Source organism: Aquarana catesbeiana, linkage group LG02, assembly GCF_042186555.1.
Source record: "Aquarana catesbeiana isolate 2022-GZ linkage group LG02, ASM4218655v1, whole genome shotgun sequence".
In the NCBI taxonomy this organism is placed as follows: domain Eukaryota; kingdom Metazoa; phylum Chordata; class Amphibia; order Anura; family Ranidae; genus Aquarana; species Aquarana catesbeiana.
In genome coordinates this window covers 55,324,367-55,348,635 of record NC_133325.1, presented here as the reverse complement: position 1 = coordinate 55,348,635, position 24,269 = coordinate 55,324,367, and the positions used below count along the sequence as shown (strand labels likewise).

At 45.0% G+C, this 24,269-nt stretch overlaps 1 protein-coding gene across 1 annotated transcript in view; it reads left to right on the top strand.

Annotated features, from left to right (window-relative positions):
* Positions 1-2,902: 2,902 nt before the first annotated feature.
* The window catches only part of WDR73 (WD repeat domain 73), a 48,660-nt gene continuing 27,293 nt past the window's right edge, over positions 2,903-24,269 (top strand). The window contains exons 1-4 of the mRNA XM_073612924.1: positions 2,903-3,113; positions 8,688-8,755; positions 10,226-10,314; positions 18,637-18,725. Coding sequence (XP_073469025.1) covers positions 3,067-3,113; positions 8,688-8,755; positions 10,226-10,314; positions 18,637-18,725 — 293 coding nt within the window. The 5' untranslated portion in view covers positions 2,903-3,066. The remainder of the gene's footprint in view (positions 3,114-8,687; positions 8,756-10,225; positions 10,315-18,636; positions 18,726-24,269) is intronic.

Below are 24,269 nucleotides of genomic sequence, written 5' to 3'. Positions count from 1 at the left end.
ATATACTGTATTTATGGAATTTGTATTTTTCTTTTTTTTACTAGTAATGGTGTCAATTAGCGACTTATAGCAGGACTGTGATATTGAGGCGAACAAATCGGACAATAACTGACACTTTTTGGGGACCAGTGACACTAATACAGAGATCAATACTAAAAAATATGCACTGTCACTGTACCGGGAAGGGGTTAACATCAGGGGCAAATAAAGGGTTAACTGTGTACCTAGTCAGTGCTTGTGTACTGTATGGGAGGTGCTTTTACTAGAGGAAGGCATTGATCCATGTTCCTGCTTTGCAGGGACACAGGGTCATTGCCTTCCCTATCAAGAGAATGGGGATCTGCCTTGTTTACATAGACAGATCGCCGTTCTGTCTGTGGGCCTGGGTTCACACTTGAGCGATGCAGACACTGCATGTGATTCGCACAGTAATCATACTGCATTCCTATGCACATCACATGCGATGTCTGTGAGGTGCAATTTCAGCCATACAATTTGGTTTGGCTGAAATCGCATCTGGTGCAAGACCCCCCCCCACCTGAATCATATTGCGTGGGTGATGCGACTCCGGCAATCGCACTGCATTTCGAGATCTGTTTATGAGTATCTTTAACCACTTAGCCTACTGGGCACTTAAACCCCCCTCCTGCCCAGACCAATTTTCAGCTTTCGGTGCTCTCACACTTTGAATGACAATTACTCAGTCATGTAATACTGTACCCAAATGGATTTTTTGTCCTTTTTTTCATACAAATAGAGCTTTCTTTTGGTGGTATTTGATCACCTCTGGGTTTTTTGTTTTTTGTGCTATAAATGAAAAAAGACCGAAAATTTTGAAAAAAAAACGCACTTTTCTTTGTTTCTGTGATAAAATTTTGCAAATTATTAATTTTATTTCATGAATTTTGGCCACAATTTATACTGCTACATATCTTTGGTAAAAATAACCCAAATTAGTGGATATTGTTTGGTCTTTGTAAAAGTTATACAGGTTGATTTACTAAAACTGAAGAGTGCAAAATCTGGTGCAGCTGGGCATGGTAACCAATCAGCTGCTAACTTCAGCTTGTTCAGTTAGGCTTTGACAGACAAACTTGGAAGCTGATTGGTTTTTATGCAGAGCTGCACTAAATTTTGCACTCTCCGGCTTTAGTAAATCAACCCCATAGAGTCTACAAGCTGTGGTGCAAATCATAAAAAATTGATCACACCTGATGCACTGACGGCCTATCTCATTTCTTGCGACCCGAACAAGCCAGGAAAGCACAAATGACCCCTTTTTCGAAAGTAGACATTCCAGGGTATTTAGTAAGAGGCATGGTGAGGTTTTTAAAGTTGTAATTTTTTCCCACAATTCTTTGCAAAATGAAGATTTTTTTTTTCCACAAAATTGTCATTGTAATAGGTTATTTTTCTCACATGGCATGTGTATACCACAAATAACGCCCCAAAATACATTCTGCTGCTCCTCCTGAGTATTATGATACCACATGTGTGGGACTTTTTCATAGCCTGGCCACATAGAGAGGCCCAACATGCAGGGAGCACCATCAGGTGTTCTAGGAGCATAAATTACACATCTAACTTGTTGACTACCTATTACACTTTTGAAGGCCCTGGAGCACCAGGACAATGACACGTGACACTGCCGTGGCACTGATGTGGCACTGATGACAGATGGCACTAATACGTGGCACTGATGACACGTGACACTGATGACAGATGGCACTAATATGTGGCACTGATGACACGGGACACTGATGTGGCACTGATGACAGATGGCACTAATACGTGGCACTGATGACACGTGACACTGATAACAGATGGCACGTGACACTGACAGGTGGCACTGATGACAGATGGCACTGATATGTGGCACTAATGACATGTGACACTGATAACAGATGACACGTGACACTGACAGGTGGCACTTGGGAATAGGTGGCACTGATAGGTGGTACTGGGGACGGATGGCACTGACAGGTGGCACTGGGGACAGATGGCACTGACAGCTGGCACTGATACGTGGCACTAATGACATGTGACACTGATAACAGATGACACGTGACACTGACAGGTGGCACTGGGGACAGGTGGCACTGATAGGTGGTCCTGGGGACAGGTGGCACTGGGGACAGGTGGGCATGTGTGTTGTGTGTGTGACACTGTATTAGTGTTCACTTTTCACTGACGCTGCAGCACGGAATCTCTCCCGCCTCGCACACTGTCTCTGTGTGAGGAGAGAGATCCAGCGATGAGAGATGATCTCATATGTTTACATATCCCCCCATTGGACATGCCGATCGAGTGCTAAATGGCCACTGTGATTGGCCATTTAGCACGATCTGTGATTGGCTGTGTCCAAGGGACACGGCCAACACAGAACTTCCCCGATGCGCGCCCGCGGCGGTGCGCAGAGGGGAAGTACACAGGATGCCCAGGGACGCCCTCCTGGCAATTGGCGTCCGCGCTGTAGCCGTCTTTCGGCTATAGCGTGGGTGCGAAGTGGTTAAGATAACGTTGACACCCGCAGCCTAGTTAATTAGGAGCACCGCCTCTGATCAATAAAAAAAAAAAAAAGGTAATAAAGACTTCTGCAATAAGTTAAAGCATTTTCCAGGTATAGGGAAAGTTGCCAATAAGCAAAATGGCTGCCGAGAAGAAAATAAACACATGCTATGAGGACTTCCTGAGGTCAGGTTTCTCATGTTTTGCAGCTTTACTGTATTTATTGATTTCAGAGTGTAACTTTTTTACACAGAGTGATGAGGGCCTATGTGGACACAAGGGGCCAATATAAGTGTATGCTTGTTACTTCGCCCAAAAGTAAAATGGCCGCCAAGGCTCAAATGAGAACAGGAAGTCCACGTTTTATATATTTATTTTTTTTAAAGCAAACATATCAGTTCTCCAGTTTTAAAGAAATGCCCGTTTGACCTGTGTGTGTGCAGTGAGCTGAGATAATTTAGTTTTGTTCGTTACTCTCATCAGCTGCCCTGAAGCAAAATGGCCGACATGGAAAAGTGAACCAGGAAGTGAATGGTTTAAACTTGTACAGGCTGCAGCATGGAGGACGAGGAGTGTGAAGAGTGGATAGTGGAGTCTCTCAGGCTGTGAGTGAACAATAATATACCATTACCAGATTCCAATGCATGCACACTTACTGATCAGGTGTGAGCAGCCCAGGGACCACAGCTCCCAGTATGCCTTGCTAGGCAGAGGGTGCTCTGGATATACTGGGCTTTGCAGTTTTTCTTGCAGGCTTGAGGGTCACAGATAAAGACTGAATCAGATAATGGTCCCAGCAGCTCATACTGTATCTCAGTATAGAATTTTAGTGATGGACAAGTCTGCCTGGGTTCAGGTCTGCTAATCTTGTTCAGATTTTGGAGAACCTGAGCGAAGGATGATGTCAGGAGGCAATTCTGGCGATAGAGACAAGTCACCAGCGGCAGGATTGCTAAAGAGACAGTCCCTATAGCAGGGATAAGCAATTAGCGGGCCTCCAGCTGTTACAAAACTACAAGTCCCATCATGCCTCTGCCTCTGGTTGTCATGCTTGTGGCTGTCAGAATCTTGCTATGCCTCATGGAACTTGTAGTTCTGCAACAGCTGGAGGTCCGCTAATTGCATATCCCTGCCCTATAGAATTTCCCTGTGTAGCCAAATGCAGTGAGATGTCGCTGTCCTGAACCTTGATCGCTAGCGATAGGAGCGACTTCTTGCTGTCTCAGGTACAGAGGAAGTGGGGTTGCCACCTCATCCCTTTAAACCCGAACACATATTAATTACACAGGTTCTGTGGCTGATTAAGGTGGTAATTAAACTCACTTGTTGCCTTATCTGCATTTAATTAGCCTCAGACCCTGTGTAATTCATATGTGTTGGGGTTTAACCACTTCCCGACCAGCCGCCGCAGTTTTACTGCGGGCAGAATGGCACGGCTGGTCGAAACGACGTTATGTTACGTCGCTTCGCCCTGTGGCCACTAGGGGCGCGCGCCCGCTGCTCGCCCCCCCGGAGCCGATGCGAGTGCCCGGCGGGCGTGATGACTGCCGGGCTCCCGCGATCGCTCGTGACACAACGAGAACCAGGAGCTGTGTGTGTGTAAACGCACAGATCCCGGTTCTCTGAGGGGAGAAGAGACAGATCATGTGTTCATACATACAAAGTATGAACAGCAATCTGTCATCTACCCTAGACAGTCCCCTCCCCCCTTCAGTTAGAACACAGAGAGGGAACACAGTTAACCCCCTTGACCGCCCCTAGTGTTAACCCCTTCCCTGCCAGTGACATTTTTACAGTAATCAGTGCATTTTTATAGCACTGATCTCTGTATAAATGCCAATGGTCCCAAAAATGTGTCAAAATTGTGTCCGCCATAATGCCAAAGTCCTGATAAAAATGGCAGATCGCCACCATTGCTAGTAAACAAAATAATAATAATGCTATAAATCTATCCCCTATTTTGTAGACGCTATAACTTTTGCGCAAACCAATCAATATACGCGTATTGCGATATTTATTTTTTTTTTATTACCAAAAATATGTAGAAGAATACATATCGGCCTAAACTGAGAAAAAATTTAAAAAAAAAAAAAAAATGGGGATATTTATTATAGCAAAAAAGTACAAAATATTTTGTTTTTGTTTTTTTTTTTCAAAATTGTCGCTCTTTTTTTGTTTAAAGCGCAAAAAAATAAAAACCGCAGAGATGATCGAATACCACCAAAAGAAATCTCTATTTGTGGGGGAAAAAAAGAGCGTCAATTTTGTTTGGGTGCAACGCCGCACGACCGCGCAATTGTCAGTTAAAGCGACGCAGTCGCGAATCGCAAAAAATGGCCTGGTCTTCCAGAGCTGAAGCGGTTAAAGGGATGAGGTGGCAACCCTAGGAGGAAGCGATTCCATAGGGGACAGGCAGCCGGTGGCGAGTTTGACAAATCGGCAGAGTCAGCCGCCTAATATCCGCTCTGGGCTTTGTGTGCACGTGTGGTGACCTCTGAAGAGTGATTCACTATTCAGATTGCTCTTCAGAGGGTATTTGACAGGCATTTAGACGATGTTATGCCCCCTCCTCATTGTCTGATCTAACCCTGTAAATGCTGCACCCCCATGCTACAGTTGCCTGCATTGCATGCCCCATAGGCTTGCATGGGTCACGTATGGTGGCAGTAATTTCTGCCAAGTGCAACCTGCGGTTGAATTTTTGCCACAGGACCACAGCCAGAGCATTTGTACAGCCCTGAGCAGCTGCTTTTCAGTGTTCAGGGGGGCAGTCAGGGGGATATAAAAACGTGGCTCAACAACTTGGTTTACTGCCCCTCCCCCACAGTGTGAAAGAGCCCTTAGGGCCATCATACATTCACGTTATAATATTTGTACGATTGACTTTAGATTTATCAGAACAATGTAATATGAGTGAAATTAATGATAGATAGAGCTGGCTACTCCGAAATCCATATGAACCTTTATTTGTGTACATGAGTATAAAAAGCCTAACGCGTTTCAGCAGATAGTCTTAATCGCAGCAAATGACAAAAATGAAAAACAAGACATATATATAGTGCAAAACGTTGTTAGTAGATCTAAAGAAGATTGTAATGTGTGTGGCCCTATTAGCCCTCCTAAGCCTTCTGGTTACATAGTTACATAGTAGGTGAGGTTGAAAAAAGACACAAGTCCATCAAGTCCAACCTATGTGTGTGATTATGTGTCAGTATTACATTGTATATCTCTGTATGTTGCGGTCATTCAGGTGATTATCTAATAGTTTCTTGAAACTATCGATGCTCCCCGCTGAGACCACCACCTGTGGAAGGGAATTCCACATCCTTGCCGCTCTTACAGTAAAGAACCCTCTACGTAGTTTAAGGTTAAACCTCTTTTCTTCTAATTGTAATGAGTGGCCACGAGTCTTATTAAACTCTCTTCTGCGAAAAAGTTTTATCCCTATTGTGGGGTCACCAGTACGGTATTTGTAAATTGAAATCATATCCCCTCTCAAGCGTCTCTTCTCCAGAGAGAATAAGTTCAGTGGTTCAAAGGCGAAGCAATGCATTAGGGTTTTATCCCCCCAAAAAAATTCTGAGCAAATCTGAACATAAATTCACTGGGGACACGAATGTCAAACCCGCGGGATTCACCCCAAACCCATGCACCCCAATCCAGCACACGGCTCTGCTCATACTTCAAGTTAGGGCAGTTCACACCAGAACGTGGCGTGGGAAACCCATGTTCTGCGTGCATTTCCTGTATTTTGTTCAAAACGCACTGCGGTTGCGATCTGCACCAGGAGTCGGTGGTAAAGATGAGTTCCAGTGTGTAAAAAAAAAAAAAAAAAAAAAAAAAAAAAAAAAAAAAAAAAGCTACAAATACTGTAGTTGCTGACTTTTAATATAAGGACACTTACCTGTCCAGGAATCCCGCGCTGTCGGCACCCCTAGCCGATTCGTCCATCGGCTGCGGGTGCTGCCGCCGGCATTTGTAGTAAGGGAGACCGGAAGTGCAGCCTTGCGGCGTCACAGCCTGTTTCCTTCTGCACATGTGCGAGTCGCGCTGTGCTTTCTGAACGGTCCCACCGTCTTGTGGAACCTCTGTGTCCCAGAAGACAGCGAGGGGGGGGGAGGGGGGAGGGAGGAGGAGGGGCCAGAAATGTTGTAGATCGAGGTGTGGCGATCCTACCCAGAAGTGGGAGCGGGTACCTGTCAAAACCAGGTACCACCCCCCCCCCCCCCCCCCCAAAAAAAGTGCCAAATGTGGCAGTGGAGGGTGTGAAAACAAGCTGAGCTTCCCCTTTTTGGGTGGTTTCCCCTGCTTTAAGTTAATAACACCCCAAATGCAGGTCACAAACGTAATGGATTTGCCTGCATGGGATTGCATGGTGCAGAAGAATCATGCAATTGAGTTGCTCTGTGTTTTTTTTGCTGTTGTTAGTGTTGCTCTGTGTGCATACACTACTTTTGGTGCGATTCAGCCTGTTCAAAATGAATGGGCTCAAATCGCACCGCACTGAACCACGTAGGTGTGCAATTTCCTTAAAGCAAAGCTCTAGACATATATTTTTTTTTTTCTTTTAACCGCTTCAGCCCCGGAAGATTTGGCTGCTGAATGACCAGGCCATTTTTTTGCGATTCGGCACTGCGTCGCTTTAACTGACAAGTGCGACGTTGCACCCAAACAAAATTGACGTCCTTATTTTTCCCACAAATAGAGCTTTCTTTTGGTGGTATTTGATCATCTCTGCGTTTTTTTATTTTTTTGCGCTATGAACAAAAAAAGAGCAACAATTTAGAAAAAACAATATTTTGTACTTTTTGCTATAATAAATATCCCCCTTTTTTAAAAAAAAAAAAGCAAATTTTTTCTGTTTTAGCCGATATGTATTCTGCTACATATTTTTGGTAATAAAAATCACAATAAGCTTCACACTGGGGTGGGGGCAGCGTCGGCGGTAAAACGGCGCTATTTTTAGCTTTACTGTCGTTTTAGCGCCCGAGAGGCGGTATAGCCGTGCTGCCCGTGCAGCCGTGGTTAAAGCACCCCCCGTGATAGTCGCAGTTTATGCCATGAAAATTGGCGTAAGCTATCGCTTTGTGTTCCTTGTAAATGCAGTGCGACTCCCTGCCTCCTCTCGATCCTGTAAGAATCCATGATCAGTGTGGGCATCTGAAGCCCTGGTCATACTTTCTTCCAAGATACAGTACAGCTGGCTACCCAGCATGCACCACCCGATCTCACGCCTGCACTGTGTGCAAGAAAGCGAGGCACGTGCGCGGAGGATGCCTGTTGACTGCTGGGAATGATGACACGTATATCCCAGGAGCCAGTGGGTGGGAGGATATGCTATTTTTGCTATTTTATTAAATCAATTTTTGGGTTTTTACACGAGAACTGAACAGATTTTCTTGGAACTTTCCCCATCAATATAATTTACAGAATATCGATATTAATACCATAATAACGGTATTTTAAACACCCCCCCCCCCCCCCCCTAAATACTGTAGCTGAGCCCTGTATTGATCCAGCACTGTGTCTGTCTGCAGCAGCACTGATTCTCTCTCTCTCTCCCATCTCACAGGCTCAGAGACAGCAGCAGGAGCCATTGGCTTTTGCTTCTGTCAATCAAATACTGTGAGGAGGGGGGCGGGAGTCGAGCCACGCTGTGCAGGACGCACACAGCCCAGCTCGAGATTAAGCTTGCAGGTCTACCCACATAGGAAGCTGTTTCCTATAGAGGCACACAGAGGAGCTGAGAGTGCTGGGGGTGAACCCACGAAGAGGAGCTTCGGAGGCTGCTCTGTGCAATACCAGTATGGCATGTTTGTTATTTTTAAAAAAATGTAGCCTGCGGATATAATATATATATATATATATATATATATATATATATATATATATATATATATATATATATACATACATACATACATACATACATACATACATACATACAGCCCTTCCAGTCGTGGTAGTGTGCACCAAGCCTAAAGGGAGCATCTTCAAATCTGTCCAGGCATGGCTTATTGGAAATATGGCACAACAAGTAAGTAAAATGAAAACTAAATCACATCATTGTAAACTTTTTTTCTATGAAAGTAACCAATGAGGATTCAGCATGAGTAATACCTAGAAAATAAAATGACTTCCCTGTCATCCACTTTCTGTCTTTGCTACTTTTATCTCAGGTATAAGGATTTACACGATTTTGAACTTCAAGATCCGACCAGAGTCATCGAATGGATTGGTGAGAAAAGTAGGTGAATGTTGTGTTACTTAATGCAGACCTAAACTTTTGAGTATTACATCTGACCCAACCTTTTTTTTTTTTTCATTCCAGTTTAACCGCTTCAGCCCCGGAAGAATTTACCCCCTTCGTGACCAGAGCGTTTTTTTTTGCGATTCGGGCACTGCGTCGCTTTAACTGACAGTTGCGCGGTCGTGCGACGTGGCTCCCAAACAAAATTGACGTCCTTTTTTTCCCCTCACAAATAGAGCTTTCTTTTGGTGGTATTTGATCGCCTCTGCAGGTTTTTATTTTTTGCGCTATAAACAAAAAAAAAATAGCAACAATTTTGAAAAAAATGCATTATTTTTTAACTTTTTGCTATAATAAATATCCCCAAAAAATATTTAAAAAAACATTTTTTTTCCTCAGTTTAGGCTGATACGTATTCTTTTACATATTTTTGGTAAAAAAAAAAAATCGCAATAAGCGTTTATTGATTGGTTTGCGCAAAAGTTATAGCGTTTACAAAATAGGGGATAGTTTTATAGCATTTTTATTATTAATTTATTTTGTTTACTAGTAATGGCAGCGATCAGATTTTTTTTTTTTTTTTTTTTTTCGTGACTGCGACATTATGGCGGACACATCGGAAATTTTTAACACTTTTTCGGGACTATTGTCATTTATACAGCTATACAAATGCACTGATTAAAGTGAAATTGACACTGGTAGGGAAGGGGTTAACCACTAGGGGGCAGTGTAAGGGTTAAGTATGTCCTGGGGAGTGTTTCTAACTGTGGGGGGGGGCGTGGCTACGTGTGACACGTCACTGAACTCTGCTCCCGATCACAGGGAGCAGAGATCGAGTCCGCGGGACCCGCGACCCGACTCACGGAGCTCCCAGCCCGCCCGCCTGCGCGCGCAATGGCACGGCAGCAAACTTAAAGATAGGTACGTCCATTTGCCCAGCCGTGCCATTCTGCCGATGTACATCGGCATGCGCTGGTCGGGAACCGGTTAAAGTTAGAGCTAGAACCCTGTCAGATTTTTTTTTTTTTTTTTTTTAATGCTACCTGTGCCTCCTATCCATCGGCAGTCTTGGACCCCTGATGTTTCCCCTGCATTGTGCTGAAACAGATCGAGGACAAATAGTCCCAGATCTGCTTTTCTATTGGGCTTCAGCTGACGGGGATCTGACACAGCAGACATTCCGTTGACAACTATCAAATATGGAAACTCCTCGCTTGTTGGGGATTTCCTTTCCTTTTTGTTGCGCCTCCAGGGCAGGATGTGCAGGGAAATCTTTCCTGCAGGACCGTACTTTTATATCCTTTATTACTCTATCCAAAGCAGAAAATATGTTAGTTATACTGTGCATACCCTTTAACTTCCTTTTTGCCATTCTGTACCACATATCTCTCTAACAACAATTTGGGTACATCATAGCATTTTTCCATTATAGCTAAAGGTTTATTATGTTCTCTTACACATTTGCAGGTATTTGTGTAGCCGGCTACGATGGCACTAAAACAAATGAAATCCTACAGCTGCTTGTTCCACAAAAATTGCAAGTTAAAGAAAACCAGGTAAGTTGCACATTTTCATTATTAGCAGCGCCAGGGTCTTGTGGCGTCCCCTCTTCTGTTCTCAGCAGAGACATTTGTCCATTCTCTCTGTGTTTGTATGGGTTTGCTGCCTCCTCCTACACCATGAGAAGCCGCATACCTCCCAACCTTTTGAGATGGGATCGAGGGACACCTATTAGCAGGAGTATGTAGGCATAGGACACACCCCCTGCCACGCCTCCTTAACCACTGGCCTACAGGGCACTTACACTCCCTTCCTACCCTAGCCATTTTTCAGCGCTGTCGCACTTTAAATGACAATTGCGCGGTCATGCTACACTGTACCCAAACACATTTTTTTATCATTTTATTCACACAAATAGAGCTTTCTTTTGGTGGTATTTAATCACTGCTGGGTTTTTTATTTTTTACAAAAAAAAAGACCAAAAATTTTGAGAAATATTTTTTTTTTTTTTTTTTTTACTTAGTTTCTATTAGTAAAATTTGTAACCAAGTCATTTTTTCTCCTTCACTGATGTGCACTGATGAGGCACTGATAGGCTGAACTGGTGGGCATTGATGAGGTGGCATTTATGGGCACTGATGAGGAGGAACTAATATGCTGCACTGATAGGTGGCACTGTTAGGCGGCACTGGTGGGCGGTACTGATGGGCATTGATGGGTGTCACGGATGGGCATTGATGAGCAGCACTGATAGGCGGCACTGATAGCCAGCACTGACTGGCATTGCTAATGGGCACTAATTGGTGGCACTTGCGGGCAATGATTGCTGCCACTGGTGGGCACTGATTGCTGGCACTGGTGGACAATGGTGGGCACTGATTGATTACACAGTTGGCGCTATATTGTAATCGGGGCACTGATGATCAGTGCCCTGATTACATGTGTAGATGTCCCCCTGCGTGGAGATGCCGCTGATCGGCTCTCCTCGCCACACACTCTGTCACTGTGAGGCGAGGAGTGCCGATTACTGGCATCTCCGTGTTTACATGTGACCGGCTGTGATTAGGCACAGCCGATCACATGGTTAAAGAGCCGTGGACGCGACACTTTACAGAGATCTGGGTCACACTGTGTCCTAGCAACACGGCGCGACCGCTCTGGGACATTTCTGTCCAGCAATGTCCACGAGTGTCTCAGCCATCCGAGATTCTCCTTACTAATTGGCTGAGACACAGCAGTGGCGCCATTGGCTCCCGCTGCTGTCAATGTCAGCTAGCCAATCAGGGGTGAATGGGGGCGGAGCTCCGTGTCTGAATAGACAAAGGGAGCTGTGACTCTGCTCGGGTGCCCCTATAGCAAGCTGCTTTCTGTGGAGGCACTGAACCAGAATGAGGGACCAGAGAAGAGGGGAATCCGGGCTGCTCTGTGAAAATCCACTGCAACAGAGCAGGTAAGTATAACATGTTTATTTTTATAGGAAAAAAAACAAGAATTTACAATCACTTTAAAGGAGCATTATACAAAAAATAAATCCACAAGTGCTTTTTTTTTTTTTTTTTTTTTTTTTCTCTAGCACTATTATTCCTTTATATTGGCTTTTGAAATGTACAAATGCAGCAATTGAGAAATTGGATGAAAGGTTTAGCACTGGGAAACATTTTTTGAAAGATAAAACGTGCATTTTTATATACATCACTATAGATCAGACCAAAATGAGGGACTAATGAGGAGGAAGGCGGGACAGAGGGACCAAATCGGGCACAGTCTCTCGAAATCAGGGACAGTTGGGAGCTATGAACCAGTCATGTTGGGGCTTCTGAAGTCTAAGCATTTAGTCTAAAATTCTAATTCTGCATTAAACATTTATGGTCACCCTCCTTATTTAGCTTTACTTGGTTTTGATTAGGGTTGCACTGATACCACTTTTTTTAGACCGAGTACAAGTACTCACAGATACTGATTACCAATACTTTTTTTTTTAATGGTCATGTGACAGTGGCACTAATATGCAGCACTGATAGGTGGCACTGATGAGGCATGGACTGTGTCAGTGTTTTTTTTCAATTTTTTTACAATTTTTATATATATAGTTTTTTGTTATTTTTTTACAATGCTTTCTTTTTTGGGGGGGGGGTGGGGGGGGGTGTCAGTGTATTTTTTTTAATTTTTATTATTTTTACGAGTTTACCTTTTAAATATTTATTTATTACAATTCTTTTACTTTTTATTGGGGGGGGGGGTTGCTTTGGTGAGATATCAGGGGTCTAAACAGACCCCTGACATCTCCCCTTTGAGACACAGAAAGGTATTAAGGACACAGATTCCCCAGTCCCTTTCTCAGCAGCCTCATCTGCACTGAAAGTGAATAGACAGGAGACTCCTCTCCGTTCATAAACAACGTAAACAACAAAAAACACAGTTTACTATCACTGACTCTGTTCATTCAGAAAAGGAAGGAGCTGGTAAATGACAGATTTACCGGCTCCTTAGTCTGCTCTCCATCCTGACAGATCCAGGACAGGGGAGGACCCGGGGAGAAGAGAGGGAGGAGGAAACGGGAAGCTGGGGACCCCGAGAGAGGGAGGAGGACCCAGGGACCCGGAGAGAGGGAGGAGAACACCGGAGAGAGGGAGGAGGAGCCGGGGACCCGGAGAGAGGGAGGAGGAGCCGGGGACCCGGAGAGAGGGAGGAGAACACCAGAGAGAGGGAGGAGGAGCCGGGGACTCGGAGAGAGGGAGGACACCGGAGGAGGACAGTCGGGGATGATCGGTGCGGTGGTGGGGGCCGTTACAAGCACTAATCTCCCTGTATAACTTTTAATAAAGCAGCCGCGGGAGGGAGAGGAGGAGAAGTGGCTTTCAGAAAAGCTATACAGGGAGATCGGTGCTTGTAAAAGCCCCCACTGCCGCACCGATCACCTGTGAGGCTGCCCGCCCCCCCTGCCGAACTTGAGGATGCCTGGTATGATACATGAAGTATCGGATTAGGCATCAGAGCATTTGCACAGATACCGATACCCATGCAAATGCTTGGTATCGGCATCGTGCATCCCTAGTTTTGATGAAGAGGAAACTTGAGGCCAAAGGGTTAGAAGTTAGCGATCCGCTGGGCCCAGGCAGTTGCTGGCCTTTCAAGTGCATGGACCCATACCTATAACACAAGTTGTCTACCAGCCCCTAAGTAACCTTAATAGTATCAGACACAATCCTGTAGATTTTTGCAATGTCTTTAATGCTGAAGTGTAGGCAAAAACTTTATTGGGGCATTAGCTAGGTACCTCTAATGATGTGTGCCCCACTGGTGGTTGCTGCTTTCTTGAAAAAAGTTATTTACACACAAGGGACAGACAACAGTCAGGTCTGGAGCTCAGCAATCACAGCAGGTCACTTGCTATGCCGTGCCTCTATTCAGAAAATATCTTGTATTCTTTCCATGAATACAAGTTGTTCAATGATTGGACAAAGGGAGATTGTGTCATTCATAAGCCCTTGTCCAGTCAGGAATTTTCAAGGAGGTGACAGGATCTCTTTAAGCAGCTTGGAATGGTGTGCTTTTTTCACAAATATCACATTCATTTACTGTATATTAAAGCAGAATTCCATCCTAAACCTAACTAGTCTTAAGAATGTTCTCTCCTAACACCTATGCTGACTAACATGTGTAAGACAGGCCTGGGAAAGTACTTGTCTATTTTCAGCCTGCTTCGGTCTGGTCAAATGATCTGACCCCCCTGTGTCAGCCAGCAGCAGCTGCAGGGGAGATGAAGGAGCACGGATGATGGCTGGGACATGGGAGCCTATGGGTGATGTCTCAGCCACTGTTGAGTGCTTTCTCCCCTACAGCTGCCACTGGCTGATACAGGGGATCATGTGACTGGACCGGAGCAGGCTGAAAATAGCTAAGTATACAAGTATATAGATTTTTTTTATAACCAGGTGAGTCAGCATAGGTGTTGAGGAAGGGGGGCATTTTTTTAGACTAGTTAGGTGTAGGCTAGAATTCAACTTTTAAAGGGGCATCACCTGAACTTTGTTAAATCCCTTAGGGGGGCCAAGTGCATGTTGCCCGTTATTCTGGTTCATGGCTGCAATGAGTAGTCAAGAAGCATGTCTGCCTGTGCTGGTCAGCTCCACCCCAGGCTGAAGCCCAATTTATATGCTTCTTTATCGCGGAGCTACAGCAAAGCATAGTAGCCACTGCCTCCTCTTCATTTTTAGACCCTGTATCTATACTGTGTGTGTCCCTCCCCTCCTGTCAGAAGTGAAAGTAAATAGAAAGGGTGGGGGGATGTGAGACTTTAATGGGAGCAAGGGTGTAGAGATGAAGTCAGTAATGTAGTAATTTTAAATTATTTTTATTGAAACAGGTGTAAAACAGAGACAATAGGGTACATTTACAGTGCATTTATCTTTCACATAAGTATAATCATACAGAACTCTTTTGCAAACCAATCCTGATATGCACGTTTTAATAACAAAGAAACACAAAATTATTGATTATCGTTACTTCAAGCATTGGTTACAGTGAGATCAGAAGAAGACCACACATCCTACACCTTGTTATATTTAGCTGGATAACCTCTGTGTTAAAAAACAAGCTTCTCATAAGGCAATACCTGATTTACTAACCAAAGCCATGTATGTATAGATGGAGGAGTGGGCTGAATCTAATTCAAGGTGTTGTAAACTCTCGTGTTTTTTCACCTTAATGCATACTATGCATTAAGGTGAAAAAACACCTAGCAGTCACCGGCCCCCTAGCCCCCCGTTTTACTTACCTGAGCCCCTTCATCTCTTCGGGGACATGCTGTCCCTCTCCACGGGGTCCTGGCTCTTGATTGGATAGTTTGATAGCAGCGCTGCCATCGGCTCCCGCTGCTGTCAATCAAATCCAATGACGCGGGCATCGGGGGGGGGGCTGAGTCCGGCATTCGTGTCTGTGGACGCAAATGCTTGACTCGGGGGCGAGCCCGCAAGGTAACTCCCTCGGGAGGACGCTTCTCCTAGGGGGTTATCTGATGTGGGAGGAGCCGCCGGGGGACCCCAGAAGAGGATGTTCGGGGCCACTCTGTGCAAAACGAGCTGCATAGTGGAGGTAAGTATGATATGTTCGTTATTTAACAAAAAATTAAAAACGATCCTTTACAATCACTTTGAGTGCCATAGCTTTACGAGCCATAAATAATGTTTCCATGAACATGGTTTTAGTATGTCTCGGCCAGAACTCTTTCGTCTAGGACTCACAACAAACACACCAATGGGGTACATGGAACAGGGATTGACAAAACTGCACTCTATATCTCCGTCACCTGCTGCCAGTACCTTGCTATGACTGGGCAAAGCCACATAATGTGCAAAGTCCGCATGTGGGCAGGTACACCTAGTGCAGGTAGAGGTAGGTATATGATGCATTGCATGCAATCGAACTGGGGTCAAATATGACCCATGGAACATATAAAGATGGATCAGTTTATTATTAACAGCTGGGGACACAGATCAATGAGATGAGCAAGCCTCCTCCCAATCCTCGTCAGATAAATCGGGGATACGTTTAGTGCGGACCACCAGCGGAGCCCCGCCAGTCGTAGCAGACAACAAATGCATATACAGAGTTGATATAAGTCCGTTAGGGCCCTGAGACCTCAGCACCCCTCTCAGTGGGTAATCAGAAAAGTCAGTGTCATGGATATCAAACTGAGCCTGGATCACATGCCTGAGTTCGAAGATGCCTGTAAAAGGCGGTTCGGGGTAGTTCATACTTCCTCTGCAAGTCATCGAAAGAATCCAAAACATTGGCCTCGTAGATGTAATGTAGTAATCCTAATAAACTTTATCAACAATGTGGAGCCTGAGCTGCGCTGATATTGTAGCCACAGGGTAGTTGCTTTATAGGCAGCTGCATAGAAAGCAGAGGGACTGGAAGGGAGAAAGGGGCTGGATATGAGTGAAGTACGTGGCTGTCGGGAAAGTATCAGAGATGTTGAATGGTGGAGGAGAGGAGGGCAAGCAAGGATGGAGTGTAGGTGAGAGTACAGTAAAGTGGGGCTGAACAGGGGGTGAACAGGGGGATCTCTCTCTCCGATGTGTTTGTCTCCCTCAGAGAAGTCCCGTCAAACAGCAGTGGGTGCGCAGACACGCTGGCAACCACGGTAGCTCAACAACCACACCATTATTACGCTATACATTAGAACAGGACCAAGTGCTACATGCACTAGATCTTCAGGGGATTCAGCAAGAATTTTCAGTTTGTAGTGATACTTCCTAAATGTGAACCCAATCGCAGAAATCTCCTATAATCTTTTATCACCATTGTCATTTGAAAAGTAACGTTCAATATTTTTAAATCTTCAATCTAATCTTTCCGTAAAATAATACTTGTAGGTCCTTGTCCTGGCATTTCCCGTTATAAGGTGGCTATGCTGATTCTCCTGACTGCTCTCCTACATTGCCACCCTGTCACATGCACTTCAAATGGAGACTATAATGCCCCGTACACACGATCGGACATTCCGACAACAAAAACCATGGATTTGTTCCGACGGATGTTGGCTCAAACTCGTTTTGCATACACAGGGTCACACAAATCCTGTCGGAAATTCCGAACGTCAAGAACACGTACGACGAGCCGAGAAAAATGAAGTTCAATAGCCAGTGCGGCTCTTCTGCTTGATTCTGAGCATGCGTGGAGCTTTGTGCGTCGGTATTGTGTACACACGATCGGAATTTACGGCAACGGATTTTGTTGTCGGAAAATTTGAGATCCAGATCTCAAATTTTGTGTGACGGAAATTCCGATGGAGCATACACACGGTCGGAATTTCCGACAACAAGCGCCCATTGGACATTTTCCGTCGGAAAATCCGACCGTGTGTACGGGGCATAAATGTCCATGCCAGTCCATCCAAGTGTTCCGCTGTACTATCCAGAAGTACATCTTGAGAACTGACCTGCAGCTATTGCAGGGACAAGTGCATGGAGACGGGAAGTGGTCGCAGGAAATCAGCAGCCATGAGATGCAACAAGAGAAGAAAACAATATGGAAACATTTTTGCTGTAGCATTTAGGGTTTATACCTACTTTTGAAGGCTGAAGTTTAGGTATTTTCATGGTTATATTGGACATTGGTTCACCACCCCACCCCCCATTATAATTACCCTCCCCTGCACTCCGCAGTCTCACATTGCATACAATTCCTCTGCACCCCCCTCTCCCCCAGGAGGGTCTTGAGCCTCTCACCTGGCCACCATCACTCAATCCAGTAACCCATTACCAGGACAATCGGGGAGAGCGTGATAACGTCACTTTGTCCAGGAGGGGGGAGCAAGCTGGACTTGTCCTGCAGTGGGGGGGGAGGGGAGATGAGGCAGGGCAGTCCGCGAACTGACCGTTTATGTCCTCCCTCCTCAGAGGTCACCACCCCTTCTCCAGTGTTGTCACCTGATTCCAGTCAAAGCCCAGAAACCTGGTGCTGCAGCAAATCCCTCCCCTCACAGGACAGGAAGTGAGGAGAAATCTCCACATTGGGTACACACTGAGACAAGATCTCCGCTGTGTGCTGTCTATTATTGGTGATGGTGGAAGTATATGTATATGATGGAAGAAACATGCTGGACCAGAGTAGGGGGCCCCTCACACACATATATACATACAAGGGGCCCCTCACACATCTATCTATCTGTGTCACTCGGGACCCCTATAGCGATGCCGATGCTACTACGGTGATCTCCACTAGCTTCTGCCTCCCGTCCTGAGCAGCTGCATAGTAAAAACAGGAGATCACTTACTCAGCACAGGTGCCATTTAGGAAATATTTTGTATTTTGTCAATGAATACAAAGCTTTCTCTGATTGGACAAGGTGGAAAGGCAGGTGGAGAGGCACCTTGTCCAATCAGAGAACTCTTTGTAATAACTAGGAGAGTGCAAAGTGTTATCTGAATGGTGACCTATGTTTACTGAAGCAGCAGGGCAGCCGCTCAGTGCAGGACCCGGAAGGTAGTGGTGATCGTTGTATTACCAGGGGTATCCCACATGTATCGCACATACATATTTATATTGGTCCTAGCTGTATCAATGTAAATGTGTAAAGAAAAAAAAAATGCCATACGTAAACTTCATTTTTAAACTACTCAGGCTATAGTTTCCTGTTCATTCCAGAGTACACTTGAACCCACTTAGTCATCTTTGTATGAATAATGGAGCACCACTTAGTATACAGACCATATTATTTTGTTTATATTGCTGTCATTTCAGGTCTGTCCTGCTCACCATGTGACCTTCCTGTCTGCTATTGTTCTCTCCTGCTCGTTGGCTATATTCCAGCCTGTTAATTTCCAGGTAGTCACCATCCAGGAATTCCCTTTCACTCTTTTGCTTTCCAGGGTTTGTGTCCAGAGAGAGATCTGAAGGTGGAACATGGCGGATTCTCACAGTATCCTGTATACAGCTTGAAACATGTCCCAGAGCACAGGTATTGTTGCTTAACCCCTTCATGACCAGAGGTCGTTGACACCTAGATGTCCACAACAAATTTAGTGGCATCTATTAACTTGAGAAGAAAACTGACCATCTAATCTGCCTATCTAAAGCTGGTCATAGACGGTTTGAATTCCTGCTGAACCGGCCGAGGTTCAAAGCATGTATGGGCAGGCTAAATGTACCCAAGTTTATCGATCGATCTACTTGGGTACAACCAGCCTGCTGGATTTTACATGCAATTATTGTTAGCGGTTGTTATAGCCGCTAGCAATAATCACTGTGTTCTCCCAGCAGGGATGGCTTCCCCTGCCTCCCCCCTTTGCCGGGAGAACACAATGGCTCCACAGGAGGGATTCCCCCATCAACACAGTCAGCGCTGCAGGAAAGAAAATTGCTCTGTCTATAGCCGGCTTAAAGTGGTTGTAAACCCGGGAAAAAAAAAAAAAAAAAACACACACCCTGTAAGACAAAGGCATAATGAGCTAGTGTGCATTGCATACTAGCTCATTATGAAATACTTACCTTAGATCAAAGCTGTTGCAGCGGTCCCTGCACACCGCTGTGACTGGCGACATGTCTCCCGGAGTTATTTCCGGGTTTGCGGGCTCTGGTATGTGATTGGCTGGAGCCGCAATGACGTTGCGCGTGGAAGCCGCCAGTTATGGCACGGCTGCTAAAGAAACTGCACAAACGAGCTGTTTTCTTCAGTGCACATTTTTGTGGTGTGAATGGGCACTAACAGTTCATTTTTTTTTTTTCTAGGGGAAGCTTTCAGGGTCTACTCCTTCTTCTAGGTCCAAAGAATAATGATACAAAGAGGTTTACCAAAATGTTGAAGTACAGCCAGAGCTAGTTTGGCTGTACTCCTCCTGTGGATCACAGGAGTACAGTTTGTTCTGCACTCCTGTGACCCATTTTCAGCAGACAGCGGGCTGACGTCACAGAGTCGGCCACGATCGTGACAATGGAGTCGGGATACACCCACATGCCTGAACCGGCACTCTGCTCAGGCTCACAGCCGGCCGCTCCTGCCCCTTCCATAGCCCAGTGCTCCAGTGAGCGAGGGGGGAGGGGGGCAGAGCAGAGAGCTGGTGACTGACACCGGCTCTCTGTGCCCCCCCCACCACAAAGCACCTTGTCCCCATGTTGATGAGGACAAGGGCCTCTTCCCGACAACCCTGGCCGTTGGTTGTCGGGGTGTGCGGGCAGGGGGCTTATCAGAATCTGGAAGCCCCCTTTAACAAGGGGGACCTCAGATCCCTGCCACCCACCCTATGTGAATGAGTATTGGGTACATTGTAGGGCTGGGAAAAAAATCTATTTAAATCTTGAATCGAGTTGAGAGGTCAAATCGATTCAAAATTTAAGCAAATCGATTTTTTTTAGATTTTTTTTTTTTCACCACGCCGGTCCCGAGGCGCTGCGGGCATGAGTTTTTAGGCAAGGCTTCGGCCTAGTCCGCAGCTACGGCCGGACGCCGCAGACTAGGCCGAAGCCGCGGCCTCGCCTAAAAACTCATGCCCGCATCGCCTCCGGACCGGCGCGGACACCGCGCCGGGCCTGAAGAGCTACGGGCAAGGAGTTTTTAGGTGAGGCCGCGGCTTCGGCCTAGTCCGCTAGGCCGGACGCCGCGGACTAGGCCGAAGCCGCGGCCTCGCCTAAAAGCTCATGCCCGCAGCGCCTCGGGACCGGCGCGGTTTCCAAAAAAAAAACTCGATTCGAATCGTGAATCAAGTTTTTTTTTTTTTTTTTTTTTTTTAAGAGAATCGAAGATTTTTTTTTTTTTAAGAAAATCTCCCAGCCCTAGTACATTGTACCCCTACCCATTCACCTAAAAAAAAAAAAGTGTCAAAATTAAAAACACAGTACACATGTTTTTAAAGTAATTTATTAGGCAGCTCCGGGATCTCTTCCGGCTTCTTCTACCCTCTCCGGCTCTTCTCCGCTGATGTCTTCTAGCCCTCTCTCTGGTTCTTCTCCCTCTGTCCGCTATCTTCTGCCTCAGCCAGGTCTTCTCCGCTATATTCTCACTCTTTTGCTGGGTCTTCTCCACTGCCTCGTTTTTTTTTTACATTGTGCATGGAGTTCCCCCTAAAGATTCATACCAGACAGTGCCTGGTATTGTTGGGGATCAAAGTCGGATCCCTGATCATTGAAGTCGGACTTCAAGTCATAGGGCAAAGTCGGATCGTGGCAAAATCGGGTGGCTTTGAAGTCGTACAAGTGTTAAAGGGGCCTTAATAGTTAATTGATAAGAATAAACAAAATGAAAAGTAACTGAACAGAAGAGAAATCCAAATCAAATCAATATTTGATGTGAACACCCTTTGCTTTGAAAACGGCATCAATTCTTCTAGGTACACTTGCACACAGTTTTTCAAGGAACTCTGCAGGTAGGTTGTTCCAAACATCTTGGAGAACTAACCATAGATCTTCTGTGGATGTAGGCTGCCTCCAATCCCTCTATCTCTTCATGTAATCCCAGACAGACTCCATGATGGTGAGATCAGGGCTCTGTGGGGGACAAACCATCACTTCCAGGGCTCCTTGTTCTTCTTTATGCTGAAGCTAGTTCATAATGACATTGGCTGTATGTTTGGGGTCATTGTCATGCTGTAGAATACGTTTGGGGCCAGTCACACTCCTTTCCTGATGGTATGTGGTGATGGATACGTCTTCCTATATTTCTCAGCATTGAGGACACCATTGATCCTTATCAAATTTCCAACTCCATTTGCAGAAACGCAACCCCAAACTTGCAAGGAACCTTGGCCGTGTTTCACTGTCACCTGCAGACACTCGTTATTGTACCGCTTTCTAGCCCTACTGCAAACAAACTGCCTCCTGCTACAGCCAAATATTTCAAATTTTGAACTCATCAGGCCAGAGAACCTGCTGCCATTTTTCTGCCCCCCCCAGTTCATCTGTTTTCATGCATAGTTGAGTCACTTAGCCTTGTTTCCGTGTCGGAGGTATAGCTTTTTGACTGCAATTTTTCCACTGGTTTCCCACAGTTCTGTGCTGATGGCACTGCTGGACATCTTCCGATGCCTAAGGGAAGTAAGCATGATGTGTCTTTCATCTGCTACATTGAGGGCAGCACAGTGGTGTAGTGGATAGCACTCTCACCTAGCAGCAATAGGGTCGCTGGTTCAAATCCCGACCACGGCACTACCTGCCTGGAGTTTGCATGTTCTCCTTGTGCCTGCGTGGGTTTCCTCCGGGTACTCCGGTTTCCTCCCACACTCCAAAGACATGCTGGTAGGTTAAAAAGCGCCCTGAGGCGATTTAGTTCGCATAGGTAGCGCTGTACAAGTCATTCATTCATTCTTTGGTCAACCACTGAGCCTACGCTCCTCAATGTTGCCCAATCAATGGTGTCCCCAATGCTGAGACATACAGGCAGATACTTATCCATCAGGCCATACCATCAGGAGGCATGTAAATGGCCCCAAATATTCTTCTGCAGCACAAGACCCCAAACATACAGCAAATGTCCTTAGGAACTATGACCAGTGTAAAGAACAACATGGAGTCCTGGAAGTGATGGTTTGGTCCCCATAGAGCCCTGATCTCAACATCATGGTGTCTGTCTGGGATTACATGCAGGCTACACCCACAGAGGATCTGTGGTTAGTTCTCCAAGCTGTTTGGAACAACCTACCTGCCGAGTTCCTTCAGAAACTGTGTGCAGGTCTACCTAGAAGAATTGACAGAGTTTTGAAGGCAAAGGGCGGTCACACCAAATATTGATTCATTTGGATTTCTTTTCTGTTTACTTTCCATTTTGGTAATTATGAAAATAAACTATGAACACTTCAATTCCTTGAAGTATTCTTAATTTATGGAATTTTTCCGCACCTGCTTAAAACTTTTGCATGGTACTGTACATCTTCTAAGATTTCACAGAGCTTCTAGAGGTGTCTTTTGGGTTGAATGGTGAATCTTCTTCTGTGCCCTAAAAGGGTAATACATACAATAGTAGTATTAGTTGGTATGATGGTCAGTGGAAGATTTTGTATAATGCCATTAGTCAATCTCCTATCGGGGCCCATGTGGAACCATAGAAGTAGAGGGAGAAGAATACAGAGAGGGTACACCATATATCACAGGTCAATAGGGGGGGAGGGAGTAGTCATCGATGAGAGCTGAGCTCTGATAAATGCAATGCTATTCCTGGTAAAAGCAGCTTGCCCTCTGACTCTTTGAAGCTGATTTACTAACTGCGTTGAAAATCCTTAGACTTCGTTCACATGGGTGTACTACAGCATATGCCTGTGCAAGGGATGGGTTTGCCTGCATGGCGATGTAAAGATGTTCTGTGCATCCCCTTGCAGGCAGTCCCATTAATGTTAATTGGGATGTAGCAGCTGCATGGACACAGACTTTTCCCAGTTTGACAGCCGTGCAAGTGCAGGTACACGGCCCCAAATGCACATCGTCTACCTTTTTTTTATACTGGATTGTAAAATATAATTTATTACTATTGCAATTTTGATGTTATAAAAAAAAGTGTATGCTGTGACCATAAAGCTTCTAAATATTTAAAACCTTTTTTTTTTAAGGGGCAAATGCAGTTTAATACTGAACCACCACATCTTTTTATCTATATCCATAAAATGAATTATGGCTCCTGCCTTATAAAGTCAAATAAACATAAAACATTTTATCTTGATGGCTGTACAGGATTGTTTGCTCAGGAATCTGGAATGGTTCCTGATCTCAGCCCTTCCTGTTATTAAACTCCATTTCCCTTCTCTTTATATTTTCACATTCAGGGGTAGTCAGTTACAGACCTGGTTTTCTACTACTGCACGTCCATCGGAGGGAATGGTCCGCCCAAGCAGACATTTTAGCCTTTCGTGGGGACATTCCACATACTCAGAATTTGATATAAATAACAACATGTTAAAGGGTAACGCCAGCCAAAACTATTTTTTAAAGTTTTGGATCGAGAACGAAAGACTTGAAATTTCTATTTTACTGCTGCCTGTGTCACCACTGGGTAGATTTGCGTGTTAAGGTTGTAAACAGAACAGGAATTGAGTGTAAATCTCCCTAATGGGAACTTGTGGGACATTTTATTTCTTATTTACTTCACTAAGGCCTGCCATACATTTCAAATTTCTTTCCTGCGCATATATATATATATATATATATATATATATATATATATATATATAAATAACAAGTGCATCTCAAAAAGTTAATTTACTGTATTTCCCTAATTCAGTTCAAATAGATTCATTACACACAGAGTGATATATTTCAAGCATTTCTTTCTTTTAATTTTGATGATTATGGCTTACAGCTAGTGAAAACCCAAAATTCAATATCTCAGAGAATTAGAATATTGTGAAAAAAGTTGAATATTGTAGACTCATGGTGTCACACTCTAATCAGCTAATTGACTCAAAACACCTGTAAAGGTTTCCTGAGCCATTAAATGGTCTCTCAGTTTGGTTCAGTAGGTTACATAATCTTGGGCAAGATTACTCAGTTGACAGTTGTCCAGAAGACAGTCATTGACACCCTC